Raw genomic sequence first — 25,908 nt, forward strand, 5'->3', positions numbered from 1 at the left:
TTTTCAGTGCAGAAAGAATAGACTCCCAAAGTCCCATCCTCTGTAGGTCTGGTTGGTTTGCTGTTTTGGTTTCATTTCAGAGTAGATTATATTGGCTAGAAGAGTGATAACCTGGATTTCAGAATTAAGGTCTTTAAGAAAATGTTTTAATTCTCTATCCAGCCTAATATTTAGGTGCAATAAAGGTAAAAAAATAAGAGAATTTGAAAGGGAAGAGAGAGTTTCACCCAAGAACCCATAAACTGACTTTATGACTTTCATGCTTGATTTCATACTCATATGGGCAATGTTTAAAAGACTTGATGTTAATTAGGGAAACAAATGATCTTCTTAGGAAAAAAACAAACAAACCCTACTTTTCGTGAAAATGGTACTTTTCACCTCTAACTTGGGAAAACTCTGAACTTGTAAGATTTAGATAATAAGTAACTATTTAAATTAAAAATAAAAAGTCACATTCAGAAAGGCTTTTCTCATCTGTGAATTGTTAAATAGAAAGCTCATCAAACCAGATAGGCCACTGAGATGTGTTGCTATAAATTAAAGTGTTTGACATTTTAAAAATAGGTTTTCCCATTTCAAAAATGCACATGTTGTCAACAGATTTTTATGTTGATGACTCCAGCATCTGGTGTGAAATGTATTAAATTTTAAACACGTTGGTGGCATCTTAGACATTGCCTCTTTTTAATTAAAAGCCATAATTTAGATGTGCTCAGCTTAATTGAGTGTCATTGCCAGTGATAGCAGGAAGCTCTTTACTTAGCCCATCACTGAATAATGGTATCTAAAAGACTTATTGCATTAAATAACAATGTAAATGGTTTGTGTTTTCTTCAAATTTTTTTTCCATGCTCCTAAAAAATATTGTGTGGTTTCCTCTAAGCCAGACTGGGTTTCAGCACAAGAAAAAATAGGGAATTGTTTAAAGAAGCAGACTCATAGGACTGGCAAAATCATGGCCACAGTAAGAGAATGATATTGGATCTGCCTCTGCACTTGGTCTGTGCTGATGAGGGTGATCTCAGGGATCAGTCTCCTCCCACATCCACCCTGGGCATGGAAACTGAGCAAAGCTTGTGCTGGCAGTGCTGCATGGCCAGTGCTGGGGGAGCACTGCTGACAGGAGTGATGTGGGGACACAGCATTGCTGGCGGTAGTGGTGCCTTAGTGTCTCCATGATTCATTTGGTGAAGATGTTGACTCAGCAGATGCCACCATACATTTTTCTGCCCTGGGAAAAGAGTAGTAGGTTATTTTATTCTCTTTCTTCAGGAGGCAAAATCTCCTTCTGCTTAGTCCAATCATATGCAGATGGATTGCAGGGAGAGGAGAATCCTTCTGTTAAACTGAAACCATGCAGAAACCTAACAGGGCACTGTGATTCTTCTGGAAAGGGCAAGTTCAGTTAAAAAACAGTCTTCAAACCCAGCTACTGTCAAGCTGTGTGAAGCTGAAGTCATAATCCTGTCCTGATAAGCAGTCTGGTATGGATGTAGGGATGACTGGAAGGGGTTATGGCTAGCTCTTCTCTGGGTGACATGTGCTCTGTATCATCTCGGCAGAGGAGCCACACCATATCACAGAGCTGCAAGTGTGTGGTGCAGGAGCTGTACAGCCAGACTCAGCCCTGGGATACAAGTAAACAACCCCCTGTCAAATACTGCACTAATCTCAGCTACTTATCACAAGAAGAGATGGTATCAGTGCAGAAATTTTCTCCAGCTTCTCCACACACATCACTGCCTGACCTAGATGCTGTCAATCATAAGGCTTCATAGAAGTCTCATCTAAGAAATTAGAGCAAATCCTTCAAAACAGCTCTTGCATCATTATTGTGAGGTGCTTCACAAGTAATAGTTATAATACTTCTAATAAACAAAGCAGGTAGTCAAACTACTATTACTTGTGATGTACAACTGAGACTGAATTAGCAGAGTCATCCTGTTGTCCTTTACTCAATGCATCATAAAGACTTATTAATTTGTCCAGATCAATTTTCCTGTGAACTTGGGAAAAGTCAGCAAATTTTCAATCTTTTGGTACCTAATTACTCTTTACTTCGTTTTGCTTCTGCCCAATTTCCAAATGATACATCACAAAAATATGCATGTATTTTATAATTATAAATACTACTTATGGGTGTTAATTTAAAAGGAAGTGGCATTTGAAAAGTGTGATGTATTTATCTTTATCATCTGGATTTTATTTACAAATATTCTTATTCCCGTTCCTCATGATTGCAAAATCTCAGGTCCCTAAAAATACTGCCTGGGGTGGAGTATTTTGAACAGCTCCTCTCTGCCCTCTGGTGGTCTGGGATGACAATCGCACAGAACAATGCAAAACATATTTGATTATCCAGGGTAGCTCTTAAGGAAGAAGAGATTTTCCTTTTTAACTTAATCACTTAAATGGTGAGAGGAATTATTCTTTATATCAGCTTTGTTAATTGCATGCAACCAATAATTTTCTACATACAATTTGCAACTTAACATTCTTCTATTATAACCAGTGTTTGCTAAAATCCACGCAGTGTTACAGTATAAGGGATATATCAACTATAGTAAATGCAGAGGAGAGCAATAGCAATTTTTTCATTTAGCTATTGCTTCTTGGTTTTTTCCAAAATGTGGTGCTTCATATTTAGTTCTGCTTCAGTGTTTCTCCTTCTGGCTGATCCTCAGACTCATTAAATGATCCCATTCTCCTATTTGGCTTGATTCGTGACCTCACTGGCCTCAAGCCTAACTGGGCGGGCTGTGTCCCTTCACCTTGAACCCACACCCACAGCTCTAAGAGACAGCAAAAAAAAAAATCTGTCCACACTTTCAAACCCTGGTCTATCACTTAATCTTACAGCTTGGTAGCATTCCATGAGCTCTGAAATTCCTAGGATCAGTGAATCTCTGTGCAGTGATGCATGTATCTTCTGTTTAAGACACAGCGAATTTGTCCTACTACTTAAACATCTTCCTTCTTAAGTTATACTTTATATGGTTAGGATTCCTCATTACCAGAGCGCTGTTAATGTTAGAGCTAACAACAGTGGCATTGTTAGGAGCTAAATCTGTTACCCTTTTGTATACAATGTAAACTCTCAATTGCCCATTGAAAATGAACAGTGATATCTAACTAATGGTGTGTCTTGCTAAAAGACACCCAAGTAAGTAAGTAAATACCTTTTCAGCTCTTCTGAACTGCCCTTTGTGATGATTCTGAGCCCAAAAAGATTTTTGAGCATTCACTCTACATATATCTTTATTTATTTTCTTTGGTAAATTTTATACATGTACTACTGTACTGATAGATTGTGTTTGTTATAGAACATACACAAAAAATTTAAAAAGGATGAGACAAAGATTAAATAAACTACTTAAAAATTTTTATTTTATTTTATTTATTAATTGTACAAATGGTACAAAAAACAGAGCATTATTCACCTGATTTTTACATATTCCAAACATACACAAAACTCAAAAAACCCCTTGGAAGATGTGAGTGCTTTTCAGGGAATTATGGCCATGTGAAGAGTATATCTGTTTCCTTTAAAATGCCTACCAGCCCAGCAGCTGCTATTTGAAATGTTGACACTGAAAAGGGAAATATTAAAAACTGATTAAATGATTACTGTGAATAAGATGCTTCTAGTTTCGGTGTCTTCAGAGATGGAAAACGTGAGCCTCACATAAGATGTATTTATGTACTTCTACTTCAGTTCTTATGGTGCAAGCAAGAATCTCCAAACCTGAATGGCTGAAGACTGATAGACTTAGTATTAAGATATCTAAACAGTGGGCTTTGGCTTGAAAGAGGCTTTTTATAGTTGTCCTATTCAAAACTAAAATAATTTATTTTGAAGTCCTCATAAATATATTTAGGAACCTTATGATGGTTTGGTCATAAATGATGTTGTACCACTGCAATAATTCCTAGAAATTTTATATATTTAAATCTTTTTAGTTTTTGATGGTGCATCTGTGAAGCACTACAGGATCAGAAAGCTGGATGAAGGAGGCTTTTTTCTAAGCAGAAGGAAAACTTTCAAAACTCTGAATGACTTGGTTGACTATTATAGCAAGAACAGTGATGGCCTCTGCGTGTTGCTCAGAAAGCCATGCCTAAAGGTAAGAGTGGATGCTATGCTGTGCAAAATATTTATTGTAAGCTCACTCATCAAGTATCTGTCAGAAAATGTTGATTCCATACCTGCTTCTACCATTTCAAAATGTTGATGATCTGCTTGTTTTCAGTAAGTTCTGAGTACTGTAACAGTTTCATTCTTGAGGCTGACAAGTTAATAATAGAATACCCCGCCATTTTTAACAAATCATCAAGTGGCTGGGGGAGAAAACATGCCAAATCAGGATTTATGAATGCCTTTATATATATATATGGAGATGAAATCTCCAACTTCATAACTCTAGCTGTCCATAAGTAATTACTGAGACAAAACCACAAGATTCAGGCAAGCAATATGTCACTGTTCAAAAAGCTTGCTAGAGGAATGAGTTCTAATTTTTACTTTTAATGAAAGTATATTTTCTTTATCGTATTTCTTATTTCTAAAAAAAGTACCCAGTATATGGGTTGTATTTTATGTTCTCAGCTCATTTTATTATGCGTGTGTACTCTAAGGAAGCATTATTTATATTCTGTTCCAACTTTACATGATATAGTTAAAAATTATTTGTATAAGCTGTTGAAAAAATATTAAAAGCCTCATTATTGTATTATTTATTTTCTTTTACTAGGTTCAAATTCCTGCTACTTTTGATTTGTCATATAAAACTGTTGATCAGTGGGAGATAGACCGACAATCTCTGAAGTTGGTGAAAAAATTAGGATCTGGTCAGTTTGGTGAGGTATGGGAAGGACGGTGGAATAATACCACCCCTGTGGCAATCAAAACATTAAAACCAGGTATGTGAATTACTCTTAAATGCTAATGATGTGAAATGTTAGCAAGGGTGCTCCTTTACTTTTTAAATGCTACTGAAAAGAGAGCCTAATCATATATGCAATCATTCTTAAAATCCACACACTTAAACATGAAGATTAGTAATACTCAAGGTCCAGGTATTCTTTGGTATTTTGAATTACAATTTTATCCAGTTTTCGGTTTCTAGATGATTGCATAAAAAGACAAGGGTTGTACATCTTCTTGTACAATGTTGCTTGTATGGAGTTGAATAACTACATTTTATCTAGAGGTGAAGTAATTGATTGACTACAGGTTTGTAACCTAGAGAATTTTTCTAGTGATTAGATGCTATATTATAATTATTTCTTTGGTAATACAGAATATGCACTATGGTAAGTTTGTACTTAAGAAGTGCTTTAATCTTAGTATTGATTGAATAAAATTTTTCAAAGTTTTTGATACAAAACATTAATACCCAATATCTGCATGTAGTATAAGATTGTGACTAATACAGCTTTTAGCATTTTTCTTAATTATGTTTCATTAACTTCAAGTAATTTGTGCATTTTAAATTGACAACATAAAATATCTGCCAGCAGATGGCAAGAACCACATAGATAAGAAAGTAGCCTGGATGATATACGTGTTTTTTAAAAAGAGATAACACGAGTTGTGGTTAATTGAAAAAGCTTGTGTTGGGCACTAATGAACATGGTTCAGGAAGCAGAACAGATTCAGATCTTTGATTCAGAATAATAGCAATATACTTGAACCCTGCTTGAATGATCTCCTGAACAGAGAGGAATTTAAGCATGTGTTTTAATGCTCTCTTGTATCAGGATATTGTTTGTGTTTTGAGACTTGCAAATTGAAAGAAAATAAGCATTTTTTTTCTCCGCTTAACTGGAAATATAAAAACTGCTCAGACTAAAGACCTTCTATAATTTATATGAAAGTCAGTACTTTTTTCAGTGAACAGGTGCATCTTCCTAGTGACCCAGTAAACACAGAAACTATCTTGAAATCTCTTTCTCACTGGAATAAATGTAAGACTCACTGCAAACTCGTTATTACATGCAGACAAGCACAGTATAGTGGAAGAAACTCCTGCAACTGTGATTCTTTTTATAGTATCATAGTTCATCTGGGAAAAAGGGCTCAATTAATCAATACTTTTTCTATCTCTGTTTTTTTCACTCTAGTCTGACTCCCGTTCAGGTCAACAGTAGTAGTCTCATTGATTTCATGGTGGGTTATATTAAGTTAGGGCAGACACAAGCCCCACCTGGATGTCGTGCTTGGATAGCAGAGAGTTTGTGATCTAATAATGTGATAAGGAAGTTGTACATTGCACAGAGTGTTGCTCAGAATGAAGACTTTGATTCTCAAAGCCATCTTGATAAATTATATAGTTAATATTGAATTTCTTATCGCTGTACTTTGTGAACTATCTTGTTCTACCAAGACAATTCAAACAGTGTGAAATGTAAGCATTTAACCTTGTAGTGTACTTCTCTAGGGAATTATTCTCTTCTAATACAGTGTTTTTCACCATTTGGAGTGCCTTACTGTAATCAGTTAGCACACTGGTTTTCCACAGCTTGTTCTCATTGTTACTCATGAGAAATAACACTTCACTAATTAAAGAAAAATCCCAATACCCTCACCTTAATCTGAGTAATAAATGCTTACCTTGGTACTAATAAAATTTCAGCAAAGGGTAGGTCTGGTAATTTCATTCACCACAATGTAAAGAAGATAAATTAATGGAAAACATATTAGTTCATGAGTAATCAAGAAATACATTGTGTTATATGTTGATGTTTGAAGCTTCTAATATTCACATAGGCAATATTTCAGGCTTCAAGTGTTTTACACACTGTAAAATGATCCTCTGTTGTTGCTCGGTTCAAAGATCTAAATCAGTTGTCTTTATGCTGGGGCAGGAGGGGGCATATTTTAAACTAAAGGCTTTTCACTAAGCTGTTTTGCGGTGTAGATCCTCTGGAAAAGGAATTCATCAGAACAACAGAGGAGTGTGTTAAATTCAAAGTGATAGGGGTCTGAGATGGAGTGGGTTTTGTTAAAAAGGCTTTAGCACCAGAGAAATTGTAACATGGAACAATGCTCTCATTACTAAGCAGGAACAGGTTGATCAAGTAGGATAATCACATAGTGAACAGTATAGAAGAGCATAATGCAATTAGTATGTCATAGATTTATAGGCCTGAAGGGCAGAAAGGATTTCTGTTACTTCGAGTTTTTCTGTTGAGCATTGTTTTGCAGTGTACATCTGTTTTAGATTATATATAGTCTGAATACTTTGCTGTTAAAGCCATTGCACATCATTCCTCTGCTGAGATTAGTATTTATATTTAATCAAAACATAGCTAGTTCTTGACAAAATAATAATTAGAAATGTTCTTGTCCCAAGATGAAGGCACTGTGAGAATGTGAGCCTAATTTCGCATCTGAATTTACCTGATGTCTCTCTCTAACCCTTGTTATGTCTTCGTGTAATAAAATAAAAGCCTCTTTGTAGGCATTAATTTTTCTTTCCGTTTTGCAGGTACATACAGAGTGAGTTAAACCAATTTTCAATTGTCTTTAGAAAGGCTAAAGATAATTTCTTGTTATATAGTATTCTCCTCATTTCTCAAACATTTTTTTCTGCACTTTAACTAATTTCTAGCTCTTGCTGCTAAAAGGCTTAAAACTAAGAAGGCCAATGGCATCCTGGCGTGTATAAGAAATGGTGTGGCCAGCAGGAGTAGGAAAGTGATTGTACCCCTGTACTCAGCACTGGTGGGGCTGCACCTTGAATCTTGTGTTCAGTTCTGGGTCCCTCACTACAAGAGAGACATTGAGGTACTGGAGCATGTCCAGAGAAGGTCAATAAAGCTGGTGAAGGGTCTAGAGAGCAAGTCATATGAGGAGCTGCTGAGGGACCTGGGGTTGTTTAGCCTGGAGAAAAGAGGCTCAGGGGAGACCTTATTGCTCTCTACAGCTACCTGAAAGGAGGTTGTAGTGAGGTGGGAGTCTTTTCTCCCAGGTAACAAGTGACAGGATAACTGTGCCAGGGGAGGTTTAGATTGGATATTGGGAAAAATTTTTTCATGGAAAGGGTTGTCAAGCATTGGAACAAGCTGTCTGGGGAACTGATGGACTCACCACACCTGAAAGTGTTCAAAAGACGTGTGGATGTGGCGCTTGAGGTCAAGGTTTAGTTATGAACATCACAGTGCTGCATTAATGGTTGGACTTGATGATCTTAGAGATCTTTTCCAACCTTAATGATTCTATGATTCTGTGACTCTATGACCTTCCAACCTGTAGGAAAAACTAATCTCCCAGAATTCTGGTGAGATGGCAGTGATGGGTTTTTCCCAGAGCCAGCTCTCTTGTGGTGCAAATGTGTGATTCCTGACTTGAGAGTAATTAGGGTATTCAGAAATCTGTTTCTTCTCCAATTTGGAGCAAGATCCAATTTTTCAAATGTTGCACACAAACCAGAAATTTCACAACTGCTTCTTTCAGAAATATTGACGTGCAGCATACTAGCTACATTTTTCCTATTTTTAGGCATCTAACATCTTAGATATATCAGCTTTTTTAATAATTAGTGGGAAGAAATAAACACATATCAGATAAATCATATTATAGATTAAAAATGCACATTACAATGAGAAATAAATAACATAAAATAAAAGCACATTTATTTCCATTGATTGCAAAATCTGGATGCCAGGAAGCCAAAAATCTCAAAACACCTTCCCCCCACCCGTCTCTTCTTCCCAGGCTTAACTTCACTTCCAAATTCTCTACCTCTTCCCTTGCAGTGGTGCAGGGAGATGGGGAATGGAGGTATTGGTCAGTACATCACACACTGTCTCTGCTGCTCCTTCCTCCTCAGAGGAAAGGCTCCTCACACTTTTCCCCTGCTCCAACATGGGGGCCCTCCCACAGCAGAGAGTTCTCCACAACCTTCTCCAGCTTGAGTCCTACCCATGGGCCACAGTTCTTCACAAACTGCTCCAGCATGAATTCCTTCCACAGGGTGCAGTCCTTCAGGAACAGATTGCTCCAGTGAGGGTCACATATTCCCACTCCTCTCTTCTCTGGCTGTTGCTAGTGTTGCACAAGTTTTCTTTTCCCCCTTCTTAAATCTGTTATCTCAGAGACACTACCACCATAGCTGATGAGTTCGGCCTTGACTAGCAGCGAGTCTATCTAGAAGCCAATTGGAATTGGATCTATCAACATGGGGGAAGTTTCTGGCAGTTTCTCACAGAAGCCACCACTGTAGCCCCCCACTACCAAACCTTGCCACATAAACCCAATATATTCTACACCTCAGCTCTGTGTATTTAAGAATTAATGCTTAAGGATGTAATATTTAAGAATTATCATTCAAGTCCACATTCATCACACACACTTCACAAGCTTCACTCACATCAGGAAAAAGAGTTCTCCACATCAAAATACCATAATCATAACGCCAAAGAAAAGTGAACAGTTTACACACAATCCACCCTTTGTCCCTTCAGCACAATTACAACGACTGAAATTCGCCATAATCATTGCACCCTTTGCTGTCAAATATTGTTCAGTCCATATCTTTCCTATTACCTCTCCTTATCTGTATTACAATCTGTTGGTCACTGTGACTATAAACAAAAAGCAGGAGTAATATAATGCCTTCATTCAGATAATTCTCCTATTTGTTCACTGGCGTTTGACTGCTTTGGAAATATCTGTGACATTTTACCAGCCAAAACCATAGTGATGGATATGTGAATGAAAAACAAAACACAAGAACATCTTTGCCTTAAGAAACATCTCTGACTTTTTGAGTTATCAAAGTTATCAAAGAGGTGTAGGGATCAATAGATAGGAAAATAGTCTAGAAGCCAGCAGTTGCTATTTCTGTTCTTGGCTCTGCATAACACTGTCCTGATGCAGATCCCTGAACATGTCATATCACATTTCTGTTTTTATTTCCTTGCTGAGACATTGTTTTTTCTATTTAAGTGGAAGTCATTGCAGCAGGGATTTGCACTACATCCTATGCTGAGTGTGATGGATATCCTAGAACCCTTTGTCTGGGCTAGCTTGCTTCTCCAACTATCAGCATGTGAAGCAGACATCTATCATCACCAATTAATTGTATCTGATAAAGTTCCTTATGCCTGTTCAAGTTGACAGATACATTCGTCATTATCATCTTGTAAAGCTTCTCCCAAGCTTCTCTCTACATGAAAGCTGACCAAGTGTGATTTTTATTTTTCGGGAGGCTTTTCCCAAATAGGGCCTGGGTTAGTACCATCAGCAGAGTTTTTAATAATATTTTCAGTTCTTAACTATGTCATCTCTTTAGTGCATATGCAATCTAAAAATCTTTGCACTTAGGAAAGTCCCTCAAGTTCCCAGGACGAAAAGAGATTCTTTTATTCCATTTAATTCACTATATGACCTTACTTTAACCTGTAAGTTTACTTCTGTATAGTGACAAAGCTGCTTGAGAACTGAGAGATACCTATATCACTCACCTGTGAATAGGATTTTTTAGTCTCTTGTGTTGCCAAATTTTTGTTCTTTTTAATGTTATTTCTTTATTACTCATAAATTTCTTCAGAAGATCACAGTTATATGCTTAATGTAGTCTCCACATAAGTTCATTTTGTACAAACTAATTCAGAAGACTAGGCTCCCCTGAAGTACAAGGTTACTTTGAAGTAATTTGGGAAGGTTTATTGAAGGTTGCAAACAAAATGTCTTGTGAGGGGCTTATCGAATATGTAAGGGCCACTTATGTTTAGGCCAGTGGAATCTGGAAAATAACTGACTTCCTCTCTATCTCCTTTCCAAATTATCAGTGTTTATCTTATAATGTGAAGCTTCTTCAAATCTAGAACAAAATATTTTCAAGAAGAAGATAATCAGAACTGATATACCTTTTTTAAGTAGGCTTAAATTAGAGGTGACTCCTGTCAAAATAGCACGTCATCATAGGACATATCAAAGAAATAGATTCCAACATTTTGGTCTTAAGAATGACTTTGACATTTAAAATAACATGTTTCATCCAAAAAACAAATTATCAAAGCTGTATTTTCTCCAGGTACTTATAAACCTACTCCCAAACTGGTGTCTTGCACAAAAGAAGCCTGCAGTTGTTTCAGTAAAGGCTTCTGTTAACTAATTATTTTATGATCAAGTGGTTTTTACTTACAGTAACCTGCTGTTCATACTGTGTTAACTACTTACAGCTGAAAATGTATGCTTCATTAAAAACACACATATTTAACTACAAACTAAAAAAAAAACTCAGTTTTTTGAAACTCTGTGTGGCATGTATTTCCTTCCTCAAAGGGATGTACTGTAACTTCTTTACCACTATTGTGACAGGCTTTATCCAAATCATTTGAAACACACATTTTCGCTTTCTTTTAGAGGCAGTTTTCACTTTGCTTATCCAGCTGCTAAAACCTAATCTTAGGCAAAACACTCATAAAGACACTTCTAAATTTTTTTCAGTTGACATCCAATCCTTTTATTAACTACAATATAAGATCTACAGGGCTCTGGGGGATTTAGGGGACTGTCTGCTACTTGTACTATTTAATGATGTAAACTAACTAAAACAGAAAGTTACATATGCTCTTTAAAATATGTGTGAAATACTTATTGATCTTTGTCACTAGTTTGTTATCTATTATTATTTTCTTTTACAATGTAAAGGAAGATTTGCAGCTCTTCAACTAATAGAGTACTTCTCTCCTGATCAACTTATTGAAAGTTGTCATATGTGAAAAACATGTTGCTTGGTTTCAGCTTGTTAGAAGAAGTTTATAGCATGATTAAACTGACAAATTCCTTGTAGTCAAACTTTGATGATGGGAACAAATCAGGTTGCCATATTCTATGGTGTGAAGAAATCCTGTATGATGATCCATAGAGACTCCATGATTTGGGAGACCCTAAGTGAGCAAATACTTTATCCTTTTTAAGATCAACTTGTCAAATTTTGGCACTGACGCTAAATCATTAGTCATGCTTATGCATTCGCTTTTGGAGGCAGAATGCTTCACACCATGCAGCTTCTCTGTAGATTTTAGGTTGATTTCTATGACAATGCATATATCTTGAAAAGGGTAAGCTAGTGGGGCACAGTTTTAAATCAGTATCAAAGTGATATAAAGGCAACCCTAGATATTTTTTAAAAAAATTTAGAGTTGGTGGAAAGTTCAAATAAATCTGTAAAGATTGTGCTACTCTATACAGGAAAAAAACATAGAGAATGATCTTTTCATGCAGGCCTCGACTTTCCTCTGACAGTGTCTAAAGGAAATTAGTATAGCCTGTACCTGTTGAGGAGATATATTATTGGCTGCTCTCCATTTATTGATGGCAATGAAATCCATTAAGTTTCACCATCCCTCCTAATGGCATCCTATTGAGTATTGCCAAATTGGACCCTATGGGATTGCCAAGGGAAGTATGAGGACATGGAGGAGAGGAGCACTTGTCCCTTGAAGTAATCTTTGCTCTCCCAACTTGCAATGTCAAGTGGCTCTTTTTTTGTAGAGTCTATATCAGAAGCATTTCTGAGTCATTTCTCTTGCATTGATGCAAGGATATGAAATCACGCATCATTAGTATGTTTTGGGAAATAGGTTGGAGCATTTTGCAGGAGGTGGCACTCAAGGTAGGTGTTGGATAAAAGTGGCCCAGGCTGATTTGCTAGTTCTTTTTGTAGAAGAGATTTTCTGTTGAAATTTTATTGCTGAGCCATTTAACATACTCTCAGAATTTCACTTAACTTAAACATCCGTGTTTGGAACAGAGACAAACTCTCAAATGAACCTTGTTGGTTACCTAATGTTAAAAAAACACATAAAAACTTATTCTTGCAGCCTTGGCTTCTGAAATAACTCAGTCTGCTTACACCAGAAGAAGAGTTTGTTTTCAAACATAGCATAGAGCAGAATAACTTGGATAGATTTTTTTTCCTCCCCAATCTTCACTGTAATATCTTCTTAATTAAAGTATTTTGATTTAGGAGGAAAGAGACATTTGATTAGTTGAATAATTTCATATTTGTTTGTACAAACATTTTGAAGTGGATGCTATTTACCAACTTTCTCAAACATCTGATCACTACTGAATCATTCATAGAAAAAGCTTTACTTCTTTATTTATGCATGTTTTTCTAATCAATCCCCTATTCAGGACATATGAGCTTTAATCCTAAATTTACCATGACTCCCTGTGCCATTTCTGATTGTTTCTTTTACATAGTTTATACATTGGCTCACTGTGTATGTGAATAGAACTAGAGATGTTATGACCTTATGTAATGCTTAAAAGGTTGGCATAATTTGCTGTTAAGACACTTTAACATTTAAGGGATTGTAAAATTAATGTTACATCTGTGCATACGTTGGTATATCTAATAAGGTTGTTATTACATGAACATTAAAAATAGTTATTTATTTTTATAGATATAAATGCACACATCTACTCTGTATAGGCTAAAGTAATTTCAGGCTTTGATTGGTGAAGCTGAAAATATAGTGCAACAAATTCTTGTTGTAGCACTAGTTGTCTCTCAGAAATTTTATGTTCATTACCTAGACACTCTCACCTCAGTTTCTGATCCTTTTATTAACTGGTTGTTTCCTTAAATTGTATCCGCTAACATTCTAGCCTTACTTTTGTTTCCTGTTTGGGGGAAGCCCGGGGGCAGTTGATTTTAGCCTTTATGTTTCTGGTGTCTGGAACACATATGTTCTCTGTCCCTACACAACTGGCATGTTTCACTCATTAACTGTTTGTTTGAGCTGCACTGTCTGTTTTCCGTGGGAACTGTGAAGATTTGAGATGCTAATTACTTTCAAAGACAGAAAACAATCTCATTTATTCCCTTAAGACTGCCAGGCTGGTAGGAAGGCCTTTGATAACCTCAGCTTATGTTTTATTATATGCTGTTGTTTCAGGTTCAATGGATCCAAAAGACTTTCTGAGGGAAGCACAAATAATGAAGAACTTGAGACATCCAAAGCTTATACAGCTTTATGCTGTCTGTACCTTGGAGGACCCAATTTATATTATTACTGAGCTGATGAGATTTGGAAGTCTTCTAGAATACCTTCAAAGTAAGCAAATGACTATAAATTCATTTTAGGGGTGCCACAGCTATCAGTTTAGTAAATACACTAAAATAAAAAATAGAAGTACAACACCCTATATAAATAATATAAAAACTGCGTTATTTATCACATGTGGGTGTGAGAAAAATGGAAAGAGATATTTATGAATTTTTGGTGGACCAAAATATTTGAGTAGTAAGAAAGAATCACATTCATAGTTTGAATCTTGCCTTGTAATGACCCATATTTTTTCACCCAGTTCTATGAGTAGGTGGGAACATACACTAATGGAATAAAAATACAAGCATCCAGAAGGATAGGTCATCATATCTGACGTGAAATAGGAGCACTTCCACAAAATGTGCTTAACAGCTTTGAAAACTAGTACTAGTCAGGGATAGCTTTTCACTATGAATTTGTCCCTTGCCTATCGCATTAAGGTTTTTATCTCAGCAGTACTTCAAAGTGCTCTTTTGAAGGCAAATAATAACTAAAAATAAAAATGTACAGCCTGGAACAGACTGGCATAATGATTGCGCTTTAAGTTCACTCCTGTTATTGAGAAATGCTTGATTCTAGTGTTACCCATTTTCAGTTTAGCAGATGTCCATGAGATGCTAAATGTAATGATCTCTTGAAGACAAAATGTTTGCTGCGATTGTCATGCTTAATTTCTTCTCTGTTTCCAGCCCATAAAGCAAAGCCCTGTGAAATACCACAGAAAGTATTAACACAACACATACCTTCCCCCTCCTTCTCATCAGATCCATTTTTTTTAAATGAGGTTCAGTCCACAGACAACTAAAGCTAAAGAAATCTCTGCTAGAGGGACAGCCGCACCAGGAACTGCGCAGAGAGGGTCTACCATGAGCTTGGGGCAGATTGTCTACAGTTTTGTAGGCATTTGCTCTCCAGAGGTAGCAAGGCACAAATTTCCTTTCAATTCTCATCTTTCATGCCTTTGTGTGCAGAGTGCCTCTTACCTGATTGAAAGAGCCTGGCACATCAGGAAATGATTGCTGTGCATGAAAACACTTATTGCACTGGAGAAATAGCTCTGAGAAAGCCAGGATGAGCCACAGCTATTGCAGAGGTGAAAACTGGCCTGTTTGTGCGCAGACTACAATATGTCCAGGGCACATCAACACTGCAGCCTGTGTGTGTATCAGTTGCCAGCACATGCACAGCAGCTGCCCTTGTGTGTGCAACACATGTACGCAGCCTGCTCCTTGCCTAAGTGTTCACTTCTGTAGCCCTGCATCAGAGACTGTAAAAAGGCAATTGGTTTTCAGGCAGCCGTCAGGATAACAGTAAAAATGTCCGGTTGAAACCCAGCCTAGTGGTATCTCTCCTTCTCTGATGGCCTATGCACAGGGAGGTACATAGAACTAAGAGGCGGAGGCAGAGATCCAGGTACTTTGATAGGTATTGGTCAGAGAAAAGTCTGCTGTCAATGAGAGTTTTAAGGAAAGAGATTTGAATCTTGCATAGAGCTCCATGACTGGAAGTGATATGTATCAGCTGACATGGAGTGGACAGCTCCTGATGAGTGGACAGCTCTTGAGACTCAACCACTTCAGGGAACAGGAAAATATTTCCAGAAGGCTTCTGTCTCTGTGAGCACTATGGGTAAATACGGCAAACTAGAGCTGAGGAAAGTCCGAAGATATTCTCTGGTTAAGTTTTCCCTCCTAGAAATGCATGGTATGCTTTTCCAACTTTAAAAATCCCTAACATTTTATTCACAGTTACTATCACACTCCACCATGATGACAGCTGCTTAATAATGATAGGCATTTGAATTCCCTGTGTATCCTGCAAATGTACTTTGGAATAGTTCTTGATGAACACTGCTATGCAGAGTTATTGAGCTGCCACCAATATGAGAAAAATGCAACTGAAAACTTTTCTTTGTAATTGGATGTGAATGAAATTGTCATAAATGTATGAGTGCTTTTATCAAATCTGATAGACCTGGAGCTTGTTCTGTCAGGGACACAGTCTTGAAGTTCTGTGAAATATTATGGAGGCAATGCCTTCACTGGAGAAAGTGCTGCTTTATTTATTTTTCTTTTTTTTTTTCTTTTTATTGTCAGATATAGGTCAGTGAGAATATTTTCCTGTCCTTTCTATATGAGGTGTTCTGATTGATTGCTTAGAACAGGGTGCAGACCCCAAGACTTCTTTATTATTTTGTCTAATAAATTTTTCATAAAAGTGTGATAGTTTTGTAAAAAAATATTAGTAAAAAAGGACATGGAGGTGCTACATTTTCTTTATTGGTCCATGGGAAGATTTTATAAATTCACCAGTAGTGCCTGATTTTGAGTGTGGAAGTTATATAAACATATACATATATGTAAAACTTAGCAGCCTTCCAGTACTAAAGGGGGTCTACAAAACAGATGAAGAGAGGGACTTTTTACAAGGGCATGTAGTGATAGGACAAGGGGGAATGGCTTCACACTGAAAAAGGCTTTATTTAGTTTAGGTAATTCTTCGAAATTCTTCACTATGAGGGTGGTGAGGTGCTGGGACAGGTTACCCAGAGTTGTGGGTGCCCCATCCCTGGAAGTGTTCAAGGCCAGGTTGAGCGGTGCCCTGAGCAACCTGAGCTAGTGAATGGCATCCCTTCCCATGGCAGAAAGATTGGAAACAGAGGATCTTTAAGGTCCCTTCCAACTCAAACCACTCTATGAGTCTATATTAAACTCTGGTTTTGTTGTTTTTATAGTTGTTCCTCCCTCGGAACACTTTAAAACAAACTGCAGCACATGTATACCCATATGAATACAGCTGTAATCTCTTCGGAAGTGCTCTGAATGAAATGGGAGCCGGCTGTGGTTTGGAATCTTCCACAGTTGTACTAACATAGTGCTGTGCTTGAACTTGTGTGCTTTGGCTGGTCCAGCCTGGCGTTTTGGAGGTATAGCCAGAAATCTTTATGAGACTGCTATACATGATTTACACTTCAGATCCCAAAGAGACATGTGCTTTCATCCTCCATCTTTGTGCACAGTTTGCAGCTCCTGATCAGCTGAGGCTCCTCCTTAAAGCTTTCCCTCCAGGACAGCTGCAGTGCAGAACCAGCTCACAGAGATAAATCATCCAAGAAATACTGCAGCAGCCAGGGTAACAGTGGTCTCTTCCTCTCCCTCAGCCCACAGGCTAAAGGCATCACGTCAGCCCAGTTTGGTCTGCTACCCCAAACAGGCCTCAATAGAAGAAAAATCTTTCAACTGCAACTCCACTGTTAGAGGTGGACCTTGTCTTTGTCCTTTAGCACGGTGCACCTGAGTGTCCTGCAGGGAATAAGACAGGAAGGGTTTAGCAGCTCTAACTCTTGTTCTGCACTGAGGCAGCTCATTAAACACAAGGCTTATGAGTCATCTGTTTTTCAGTACGTCTGTGCTCTGCCTTTTGGAGCAAGCTTTTGTGAGGCTATCCCTGAGCATTGGCAGACCAATGTGCTCAAGTTTGTCTGAATTCTTGTCTGCTTTCACCAGGAGGTAGTTCACAACCCGTGCAGATGAAGAAGCCATGTGAAAGGGAACACTTAAAGCTGACACACGTAAGATAGCTTCCAAAACCCAGGTACTCATGCAAGCTACCTATACATATTTAGGTATTTTCTGATTAAATGCAACTTGAGCATCATTTGTGGATTTATATCTTTGTCTAGCAAGACGAATAGTAAATGTTGATGCCTGCCAGTTATCAGAATTGCAAAACTTCAGAACATTATATTAGTCTGTGGCCTGAATGGATTTTCACATAGGCTGATTTTTCTCCCTCTTTCTTTTAAAGGTCAATACAACTATGAAACATATGTGTAGGAGAGGAAAAGATGTTCTGAATCAACAATAGAAGTAAATGTTCTGAGTCTACAATGGAAGTAAATAATCTTGGTGCTGGATTATCATGACAATGAGTTTAGCCTCAAAAAGGACGTAGGGTAATACACATACAGGACAAATTTCATAATTTAATTATTTTTTTTCCTACCTATTCATCTCAGAACATCCAGATGAGCAGGAAATTCAAGGCCTGGAGATTGCAGAATAGATTAGTAAACAATGGAATTTCACACTTTATTTCATTCTTCATAAAGTGGGATTGCAAGGTTATGTCAGATAAAATGCCAGAACTGGAGGAGGCTATGCAAAACAATGCTAAGACACACTATCACTACAAATTAATTAAAAATAAACAACAGAAAACTGCCAGCTACAAATGTTTTATTTCTCTAACACACAGGCAGCAAGTAAAAGTCACCAACCTGATGAGAAAGGAGAACTGCCAATAAGCCTAGCAGCAAACATTCAGCTTTTTGATATTGTTAAGATTCTGAAACAGAAAGTTGAAACTGTTTTGAGTGTTAGAAGCTACAGAGGTAGGCACTCATGCTTCAGTGCTGCAGCATTTGGGTTTGGGTGACAGTGGTGCTTGAATGTAACACTGTTATGTCTTACCTGGATTACTTTGGGGTATAAATTCTTTCCTATGAGGAAGTCAGCTGTCCCTAAAAATCCACAAAGGCCCTGAATTTGTATTCTCATGTGTTATACCCCAATGACTTTTTTGGTTATCTATCTTACAATTTTTGGCTGCAGTTTTTCATGGCCCGAGACTCTTTCCTTCATTTGTGGAGGCAAGTTGCTCTGCTCAAAGTTCTGCTACTACTTTGTTTGAACAGCTTATCTTTGATTGGCAAATCTCAATTTCTGGGATTTGCTGATTTTAAAGTGGTGGGAATTACACATTTTTTCTGAAAGGCCTACTAGAGAAACAGGCAGCTTGAAAACAGCTCAAGGAGTCCTACTGTTGAATAGCAATGACAGAGATAACAGTGTGAAACATCAAGTGAACTGGAAAGTGAAAACGAGAGTTAGACTTGACAGCAGGTGGTATATTTCCTAGTAAGAATCATTGGAGAACAGGGAACAATGGTAATTTTGTGCTTTTCCATCCTTAGTCAGCTTTGGCTACAGCCAGTGGGTACTGACATTAACTCTTACTCACAGTTTGGAACAGTTTTATGCACCTGTCAGAAAGGTGCATACGATGTTACTATCAGCAGATAAACACCTTTCTCTTTGAACTGTGTCAAAAGCTCTTTCCAGGCCTAGATCAACTCCTGCATTTAGTATCTACTCTTTAGAGAAGATGGGGCAGGCACTGTTACCCAATTATTGTGGAATAAATAGTGTCATTTGCTAACCTCTGTCATTTGGTTGGGCTATTACTTTATTGTATTGCATGGTTTTGTTCATTTGTGTTGGCTATTTGACCCAGTCGTTTTTTCAGTTATTTGTATCTGAAATCTGTAAACATTATGCTGTTCTTGTCATCTTCTTTTTAAACAGAAGACGGAGGCTCTCAAATCTTCCTGACACATCAAGTAGACATGGCTACTCAAGTGGCTTCTGGGATGGCATACCTTGAATCTCAGAACTATATCCATCGGGATCTGGCAGCCAGGAATGTTCTTGTTGGTGAACACAATGTTTACAAAGTGGCCGACTTTGGACTTGCAAGAGTTTTTAAGGTAGGTTGTGGGAGAGTGAATTGTCTCTGCTTTTAACTCTGGAGAACAAGGTAGAAGAGGCCAACTCAAGGATTGACTGCAGTCTCTGAATTGCTGTGTTCAGGCAAAAGGCAAGCCCAGGGAGAAAAGGATCCGTAATGTGTTCACTTGTATCGTCTACCTGGATTATCCTATGCAAAGTTAGAAGGTGGTCTGTGCCTTTTTGTCAGTCTACAGAAAGCATTCTGGTGTCTGCTTCCCACTTAGTCACCAAGAAAGGAGCCTAGCAAGCAACAGCCTTTGCTTGACAACCTTTATCCACAATGCTAGTGTCTGCCACATGGAGAGAGATCATGGGAATGACAAAAAAATTATATTCTTGAGCCTGAAAGGGAAGTCATATAAAAATGTATTGGCAGCTATTCTCTCCTTGTTCACTGCTCCACTGCCTCCATGATGCTTGCAAATGCAGGTAGTAATCATAAAAGTACCTTATTCCTTTCCACAGCTAACAGCAAAGTTCATAAAGTGAGCTCTCAGAGCTTTAAATCTTATCCAGTTTCAAGTTCTTTGCCACTGCAACGTTTTTTTTCCTCTAGCCCTCGAGGGCAGGGAATGACAAGTATCACTGACCAATATCTCCCTAGGAAAGAGCTGTGGTTTAGAAATGAGATTTTCTACCTCTGAAAATGATTTGATCAGAGTTGGAAAGATTTGATTTGCCATATTTTATGGATTTCAGTATGTAATCCATAATTTCTGAGGTCTTTGGTTGTGTTTTTTTTTTCTAATTGATTTATGTTCTTGCCCTGAGAAGGAAAAACAGAGAAAAAAGTCCTCTGCTTCTCATTTGTTTTTTTACATTCAAGCAGCCGAAATTGAAGTTTGTAACAGAGTTGGATTTATTATACACTGAAGTATAGAATAATGGCTTGACAATGGCATCAAGGGACTTTGAAAGTGCTTTTTGCTTAATTTTGATCCTTCTAGATATGCATAAGTTCAGATTGTAAATTCTTTAACATGAAAAAATACATATTTTTAAATAAACAATGCTCACAGTGGATATTTCTCCTTTGTCCCCGCTAGAAAGGGTAATAATTTACAGCTGTTGACATTTCTTGTTGAAGCTGAACTTTACTAAGATATTCAGTTGTAGAGTCATTTTGGCATATTTTTCTAGGAATAGTTTGTCTCCTAAGGCAAAACAATAACATGGTCACATGCAAAGATCACAAAGGATCAGGTGTGAGAAATGAAATCAGTATTTCCATATGCATTAATTAGTATAATGAAATAATTTCTTGCTCCTAGAGATGAGTATTATGGTCAAGATACTGTATCAGTATATAGATAAAAATCACTACAACCAGTATTTTCAAAACTATATGGCATTGAAGCTGGGAAACATAGATTTTGTATTAAAACAAGGAAAATCTGCTACACGTTTGCCAGGATTTGCATGTGAAAAACTTGACCAAGACTTGGATGTGACTTAAGTACACTAAATTACATGTAGGAATTAAAGAGAGAATAAATGTTTGCAAAATTTAGATGTTTGTGCAATAAACCTTTAAGGATATGATTCTACAAATTTGGAAGTTAACAGTTTTTCTATGCGTCTTTCATCTTCACTTTACATTAATTAATTTGACTCTCTGTAAGCTAATATATTAATTTGAATCAGTCAGAGTTTATTCTTTGGTCCTGGAAACCTGTGTAAGTGATTGTTATCATATTCAATGGCCCTTCAACACCACAATAAATCACAGAGAAAGGTTCTGAAATTCGTTAGCTCTTGCTCTTGCCTTCTCTGTTTACTGATGACATGACATGAAGCCATTTGGTCTCTAGTGTCAGCAGGATGCTTACGCTGCCATTCCTGACAGACTTTTGAAATCTTGCATGCCAGGAACAGGATTCACAGTAGCAAGTCATAATTAATCAGGAGCTACTCCAATGCTGTGTGCTTGCTTGAAATGATAAATGCTTTAGAAAAGTCTCCGATGAAGCCTCTGCATTTCTCAAATGTGAAGCCAAATTCAATGATAGACTTCAGCAAATGTGTACTGTAATGCCATGAAAGACAAGTTCTTGGCTAAAAGATGATAAGATTAAGCACATGCTGAGCTTAGTCAGGTGCTTAAGTGCTTTGCTGAAGCAGATCTGAAATCAGGCTTACTTCGTTATATCCATGACAGGTAGAAAATGAAAATGTATATGAAGCTAGGACTGAAACAAAACTGCCAGTAAAATGGACAGCCCCGGAGGCGATCCGCTACAACAGATTCAGTATTAAATCAGATGTCTGGTCATTTGGAATACTTCTGTTTGAAATAATCACCTATGGGAAGATGCCTTATGCTGGTAAGTCCTTTTAACCTAAAGAATGATGTCTAATTTTTTTCTTGCTTTTAGAATGACACACAAAAAAAAGGTTGAATGCCTGTTCTATGGGCATGTTAAAGGGTTAAAACTGTAAACAGAGAAAGAAGGCTGTTCGGATGAGGTCCGTTTAGTGGGTCAGACCTTCTGGCTTCCCCAGGCTCCCTGGAAGCTTTCCAAATGCTGTGATTAGCATACATTTAAGCTGCTTCTTGCACAGGCACCTAAGCCAGCTGGCTATTTTCCTCCAGCATCAGGTGCCAATTCTTGGAATATGGAAAAAGGGAAGAAAAAAAGGAAGGTTTTTTTATTCCACATACTGTCCTTTTAAAAATTTTTTTAGTATATCTCATGGAAGAATGAACTATATGTGGAGCGTGGCACGGGCACTTCAGGAAGAAGGTGTCTGAGAAATGAATCAGGGTGTACTTCTCCCCTTACCTTATATTTTACTATTGCATTGAAAAGTCTTCATAAAGAGAAGGATCACAAGAATTAAATAAAGAATTAAAAAATGTCACCAACATCAAAAGTAGATATAGTGGTCTGAGAGCAGCTACTGTTCCTAGCACTGTGAAAAATGCTCAAGGAACTGTGGCTCCAATAACATACAATATTAGTGAGATGATTGACTGTGGCTCATTTAGTGCTGGTGAGGAGAGCACAAGGGAAGAACTAAAGCAAAAAAAAGTTATGTTGCACCTGAACAGGCCTGAGGGGTGGTGCGTTCACCATAAACTACACTTCACAGGGTCTCAAACTGATATTTCCTGTAAAAGGCAAAATTGATTTTGCTTTTTGATTCCCACCCTCACCTCCTATGAAGGTATTCTGAAGAAAAGATAAAAAAAAAAAAGCAAAGCAAAAAATCCTGAGGTCTTACATAAACTACAGATGTGTGCATATGCACACAGACTTACAAATAAAAGATTTTAGTATAAACATGTAACACCATAGTTCTGAGTATTGTCTGAAAATACATTCAGTGTTATCCCTTTACAAAGACATATTTTACCTGTATCTTGACAGTAGAAAATGTTTTTTTGCCATGGCTATTTGCTTACTTGGTATTACTTTCAGTAGTTTGTCCTCAGTAATCAGTTAGGAGAAAAGGTTGTGTTGATTTGTGGTGGCAGTGGACAATGTACAGAGGAAACACCATTCAGAGATCTAGGGAAAAGAAGTTAAGATTACACAATTTGAGATTTAATTTAAAGAGTAAAAAATTAAAAGTGAACGGAACAATAGTTTTAGTATATAAAGGTATAGCAAAGGAAAGGGAATGGTTTCTTCTCCATTGCTGGTGGTGGCAGAGCAGGCAGGATGTCACTGCACGTCTGCCCTTGAAGAAACTTAGGGCTGACTTTACAAAAAGGTTTCTAAATGTGGGGAAAATTCAGTAGCAGTACAGGTTTTCTTGAGAGATTTTGGAGTCATTGAGACTATAGGGATTTAGCAACAATTTAAGTGAAATAGGTGTCAGAAAAATTTTGGCAAACCTGGCCAAGAAAAGCCTCACACCCAGACAAACCCGTTTGCAGTGCCTCGCAGGTGGCACAGTCAGGATGAGGTGGTTGGGAAGCACTGGAACTGGTTTTTAACTGCTAGTAAACAGTAAGAGATGAGGAAGTCCCTGGAAGTCTTCATGGTCAGGCTGGAAGGGACTGTGAGCAAGCTGGTCTAGTGGAAGGTGTCCCTGTTCATGGCAGAGTGGTTGGAACAAGATGGTCTTTAAGGTCCCTTCCAACCCAAACCATTCTACCGTGATTCTGTGATGAAGACACAGAGATACATGGCATCACTAAGTAGACCCTGAATAGTCTGATGAACTTATTTTGGCTTGCAGGTATGCCAGGACACCAGGTGATCCAGCTGCTGGATGATGGGTACAGACTTCCTCAGCCGGAGACCTGCCCAGCACCGCTCTATGAGATGATGTTGCAGTGCTGGAGCGCGGAGGTGGATGGGCGGCCCACCTTCGATGCCCTCAGCAAGCAGCTGGAGGGCTACTTTGACACTGAGTCCTATTCCTATGCCTAGGCACAGGCCATGGTGAAAGGAACCCCTCAGTGGGCCCTGAAGGACAGGTGCTAGCCGGCATAGATGACAGGGGGCTGTTGAGTCAGCCTAACCTCAGGCTTCAAGGTTACTTGGGGGTGCTGAGGAATCCTGGTACGTTTTCACACCCACGCTGATCCTCAGAGACTCTTAAATTTTTTTTTAAAATAAAGTGTCTTCTATTTATTTTTAAATAACAGATTGCAAGAATTAACAAATGAAATGGGTCTAGCTTGAAAACTATTGTAAATTTTTTTCATTTCTTTATTGGAATAATTATTTGCTTTTGCTTAGATTTTTCATTCCTACCAGGTTGTTCTCATGAAGGAGTGTGATGGCTCTGCACAGCAGGATCTGTGCTCCCAGAGTCCTCTCGCTGTAAAAAATAATAAAAGGAATCCTGTGACTGTGATGATGGCAGAATCCAAAGTAATTGCCTTTCTTAGGCTTGAGGTACACATGCTTTTGCTGTATCAGGAAATAAACAGATGTTAATTGCAGAAAAGGAATTATTTTGTTTTGTGGATACAAAGGTTGATCTTTTTTAGTTTGTCTACTGTTCCTCTATTACAAGAATAAACATTAGATTCCTGAAGCTATTTGTTCTCAAGGTTGTTAAATAGTGCCATGGAACCGATAAACTATTGTTCTTTGAACTCTAAGGATTTATTTTATAGCTCTTCATTTTAGGGGTATTGGAGGAAAAGATATTTTGACACGAATTTAAAACTGCCTTAGCCTTTTAGAGTGACACCCTTTCCAATCCTGTTCCCTCGAATCATGCATCCTCTCCAATAGGACAAGGCCCAGGGCAGGTCTAGGTAATTTGCAGAGAAACTAGCAATCCATTCTTCTACCTTCTCCAGATGTAACTTTAATATAGTAGATTTAAATAATAGATGATCCCTTTTTTTTTGTTCCATGGGAAAATGGAGCCCAGGTGCTTCTTCTAGCTGTCTTTATAGCTACAAATATTACATTTTTTTTGTCCTTTTTCTGACTAACAACAATATCAGTTCTGCTAAAATCTGGTTATCACTGTGACAGTTTTATGTTCTCAGTTGTGAGGCTTACAGAACCAAGAATTCATTATTTACTTGTGATTCATCAGTTAATTATTTAACTACATAATTCAGGAATTAAAAACTGGACTGTGTTAGCATAGTGCAAGGTCAGTATACGTGTGCTACCATTTCCCTCTAATATCCAGAAAGGGCATAAAAAAATTAAAATATTCATTACTTTAAAGGCTGGGTGGCTTTTATTACACCTTTTTCAAGTTCTTTTCTTCTCTTTATACTTCAAATCTATTCATCTTGCTGGCTTGCCTTGCTTCTAATTTTTAATTTCCTTTTCCCCTCCTCTGTTTTGGAAGGCAGCACACTGCTTGTTTCTTTTATACACATCTCTTATGTACTCATTATTCAAAACCCCTTTCCTTATTTATTGTTTTTCTCTTCTTTCTATCTAACTACAGTGTCTTTATAGCATTGTGTCCCTGTTCATTTTCTTTGAATTGTTTCTCCCTACTAACTCTCTTTATAGTAATCAAATTTGTACAGCATAATACAGCTATAATTGATTAGCTGTCATAGCATCCATGTGAGTTTGGAAAGTAATCATCCACTCAGAAAGAAGTGGAAGTTTGGCTTCACCAACTCCATCCTGATAAGAATTGGCATGGAAGGACCTGGGAGATTCTCAGGCAAAGTCTCCTTCTGTCCTCTGTCCATGTTTGTTGTGAGACTCATGCTAGCTACTGGCTCATGGCCTCAACAAGATGTTATTTATGATTATCAAACCTCCATCAATCCATGTGTATCTCATCTAGCTGGGAGCTGTGTTTAATTCTGTTACAGTAC

At 37.7% G+C, this 25,908-nt stretch overlaps 1 protein-coding gene across 1 annotated transcript in view; it reads left to right on the forward strand.

Moving 5' to 3' along the window:
* The window catches only part of FRK (fyn related Src family tyrosine kinase), a 50,638-nt gene extending 25,997 nt beyond the window's left edge, over nucleotides 1-24,641 (forward strand). The window contains exons 3-8 of the mRNA XM_027692819.1: nucleotides 3,964-4,127; nucleotides 4,755-4,923; nucleotides 13,924-14,082; nucleotides 19,443-19,624; nucleotides 21,805-21,970; nucleotides 23,835-24,641. Of these exons, the coding sequence (XP_027548620.1) occupies nucleotides 3,964-4,127; nucleotides 4,755-4,923; nucleotides 13,924-14,082; nucleotides 19,443-19,624; nucleotides 21,805-21,970; nucleotides 23,835-24,028 (1,034 nt within the window). The 3' untranslated portion in view covers nucleotides 24,029-24,641. The remainder of the gene's footprint in view (nucleotides 1-3,963; nucleotides 4,128-4,754; nucleotides 4,924-13,923; nucleotides 14,083-19,442; nucleotides 19,625-21,804; nucleotides 21,971-23,834) is intronic.
* The last annotated feature ends 1,267 nt before the right edge of the window (nucleotides 24,642-25,908 follow it).

The sequence above is a fragment of the Neopelma chrysocephalum genome, unplaced genomic scaffold (assembly GCF_003984885.1).
Source record: "Neopelma chrysocephalum unplaced genomic scaffold, ASM398488v2 Primary Assembly neopelma1_23, whole genome shotgun sequence".
In the NCBI taxonomy this organism is placed as follows: Eukaryota; Metazoa; Chordata; class Aves; order Passeriformes; family Pipridae; genus Neopelma; species Neopelma chrysocephalum.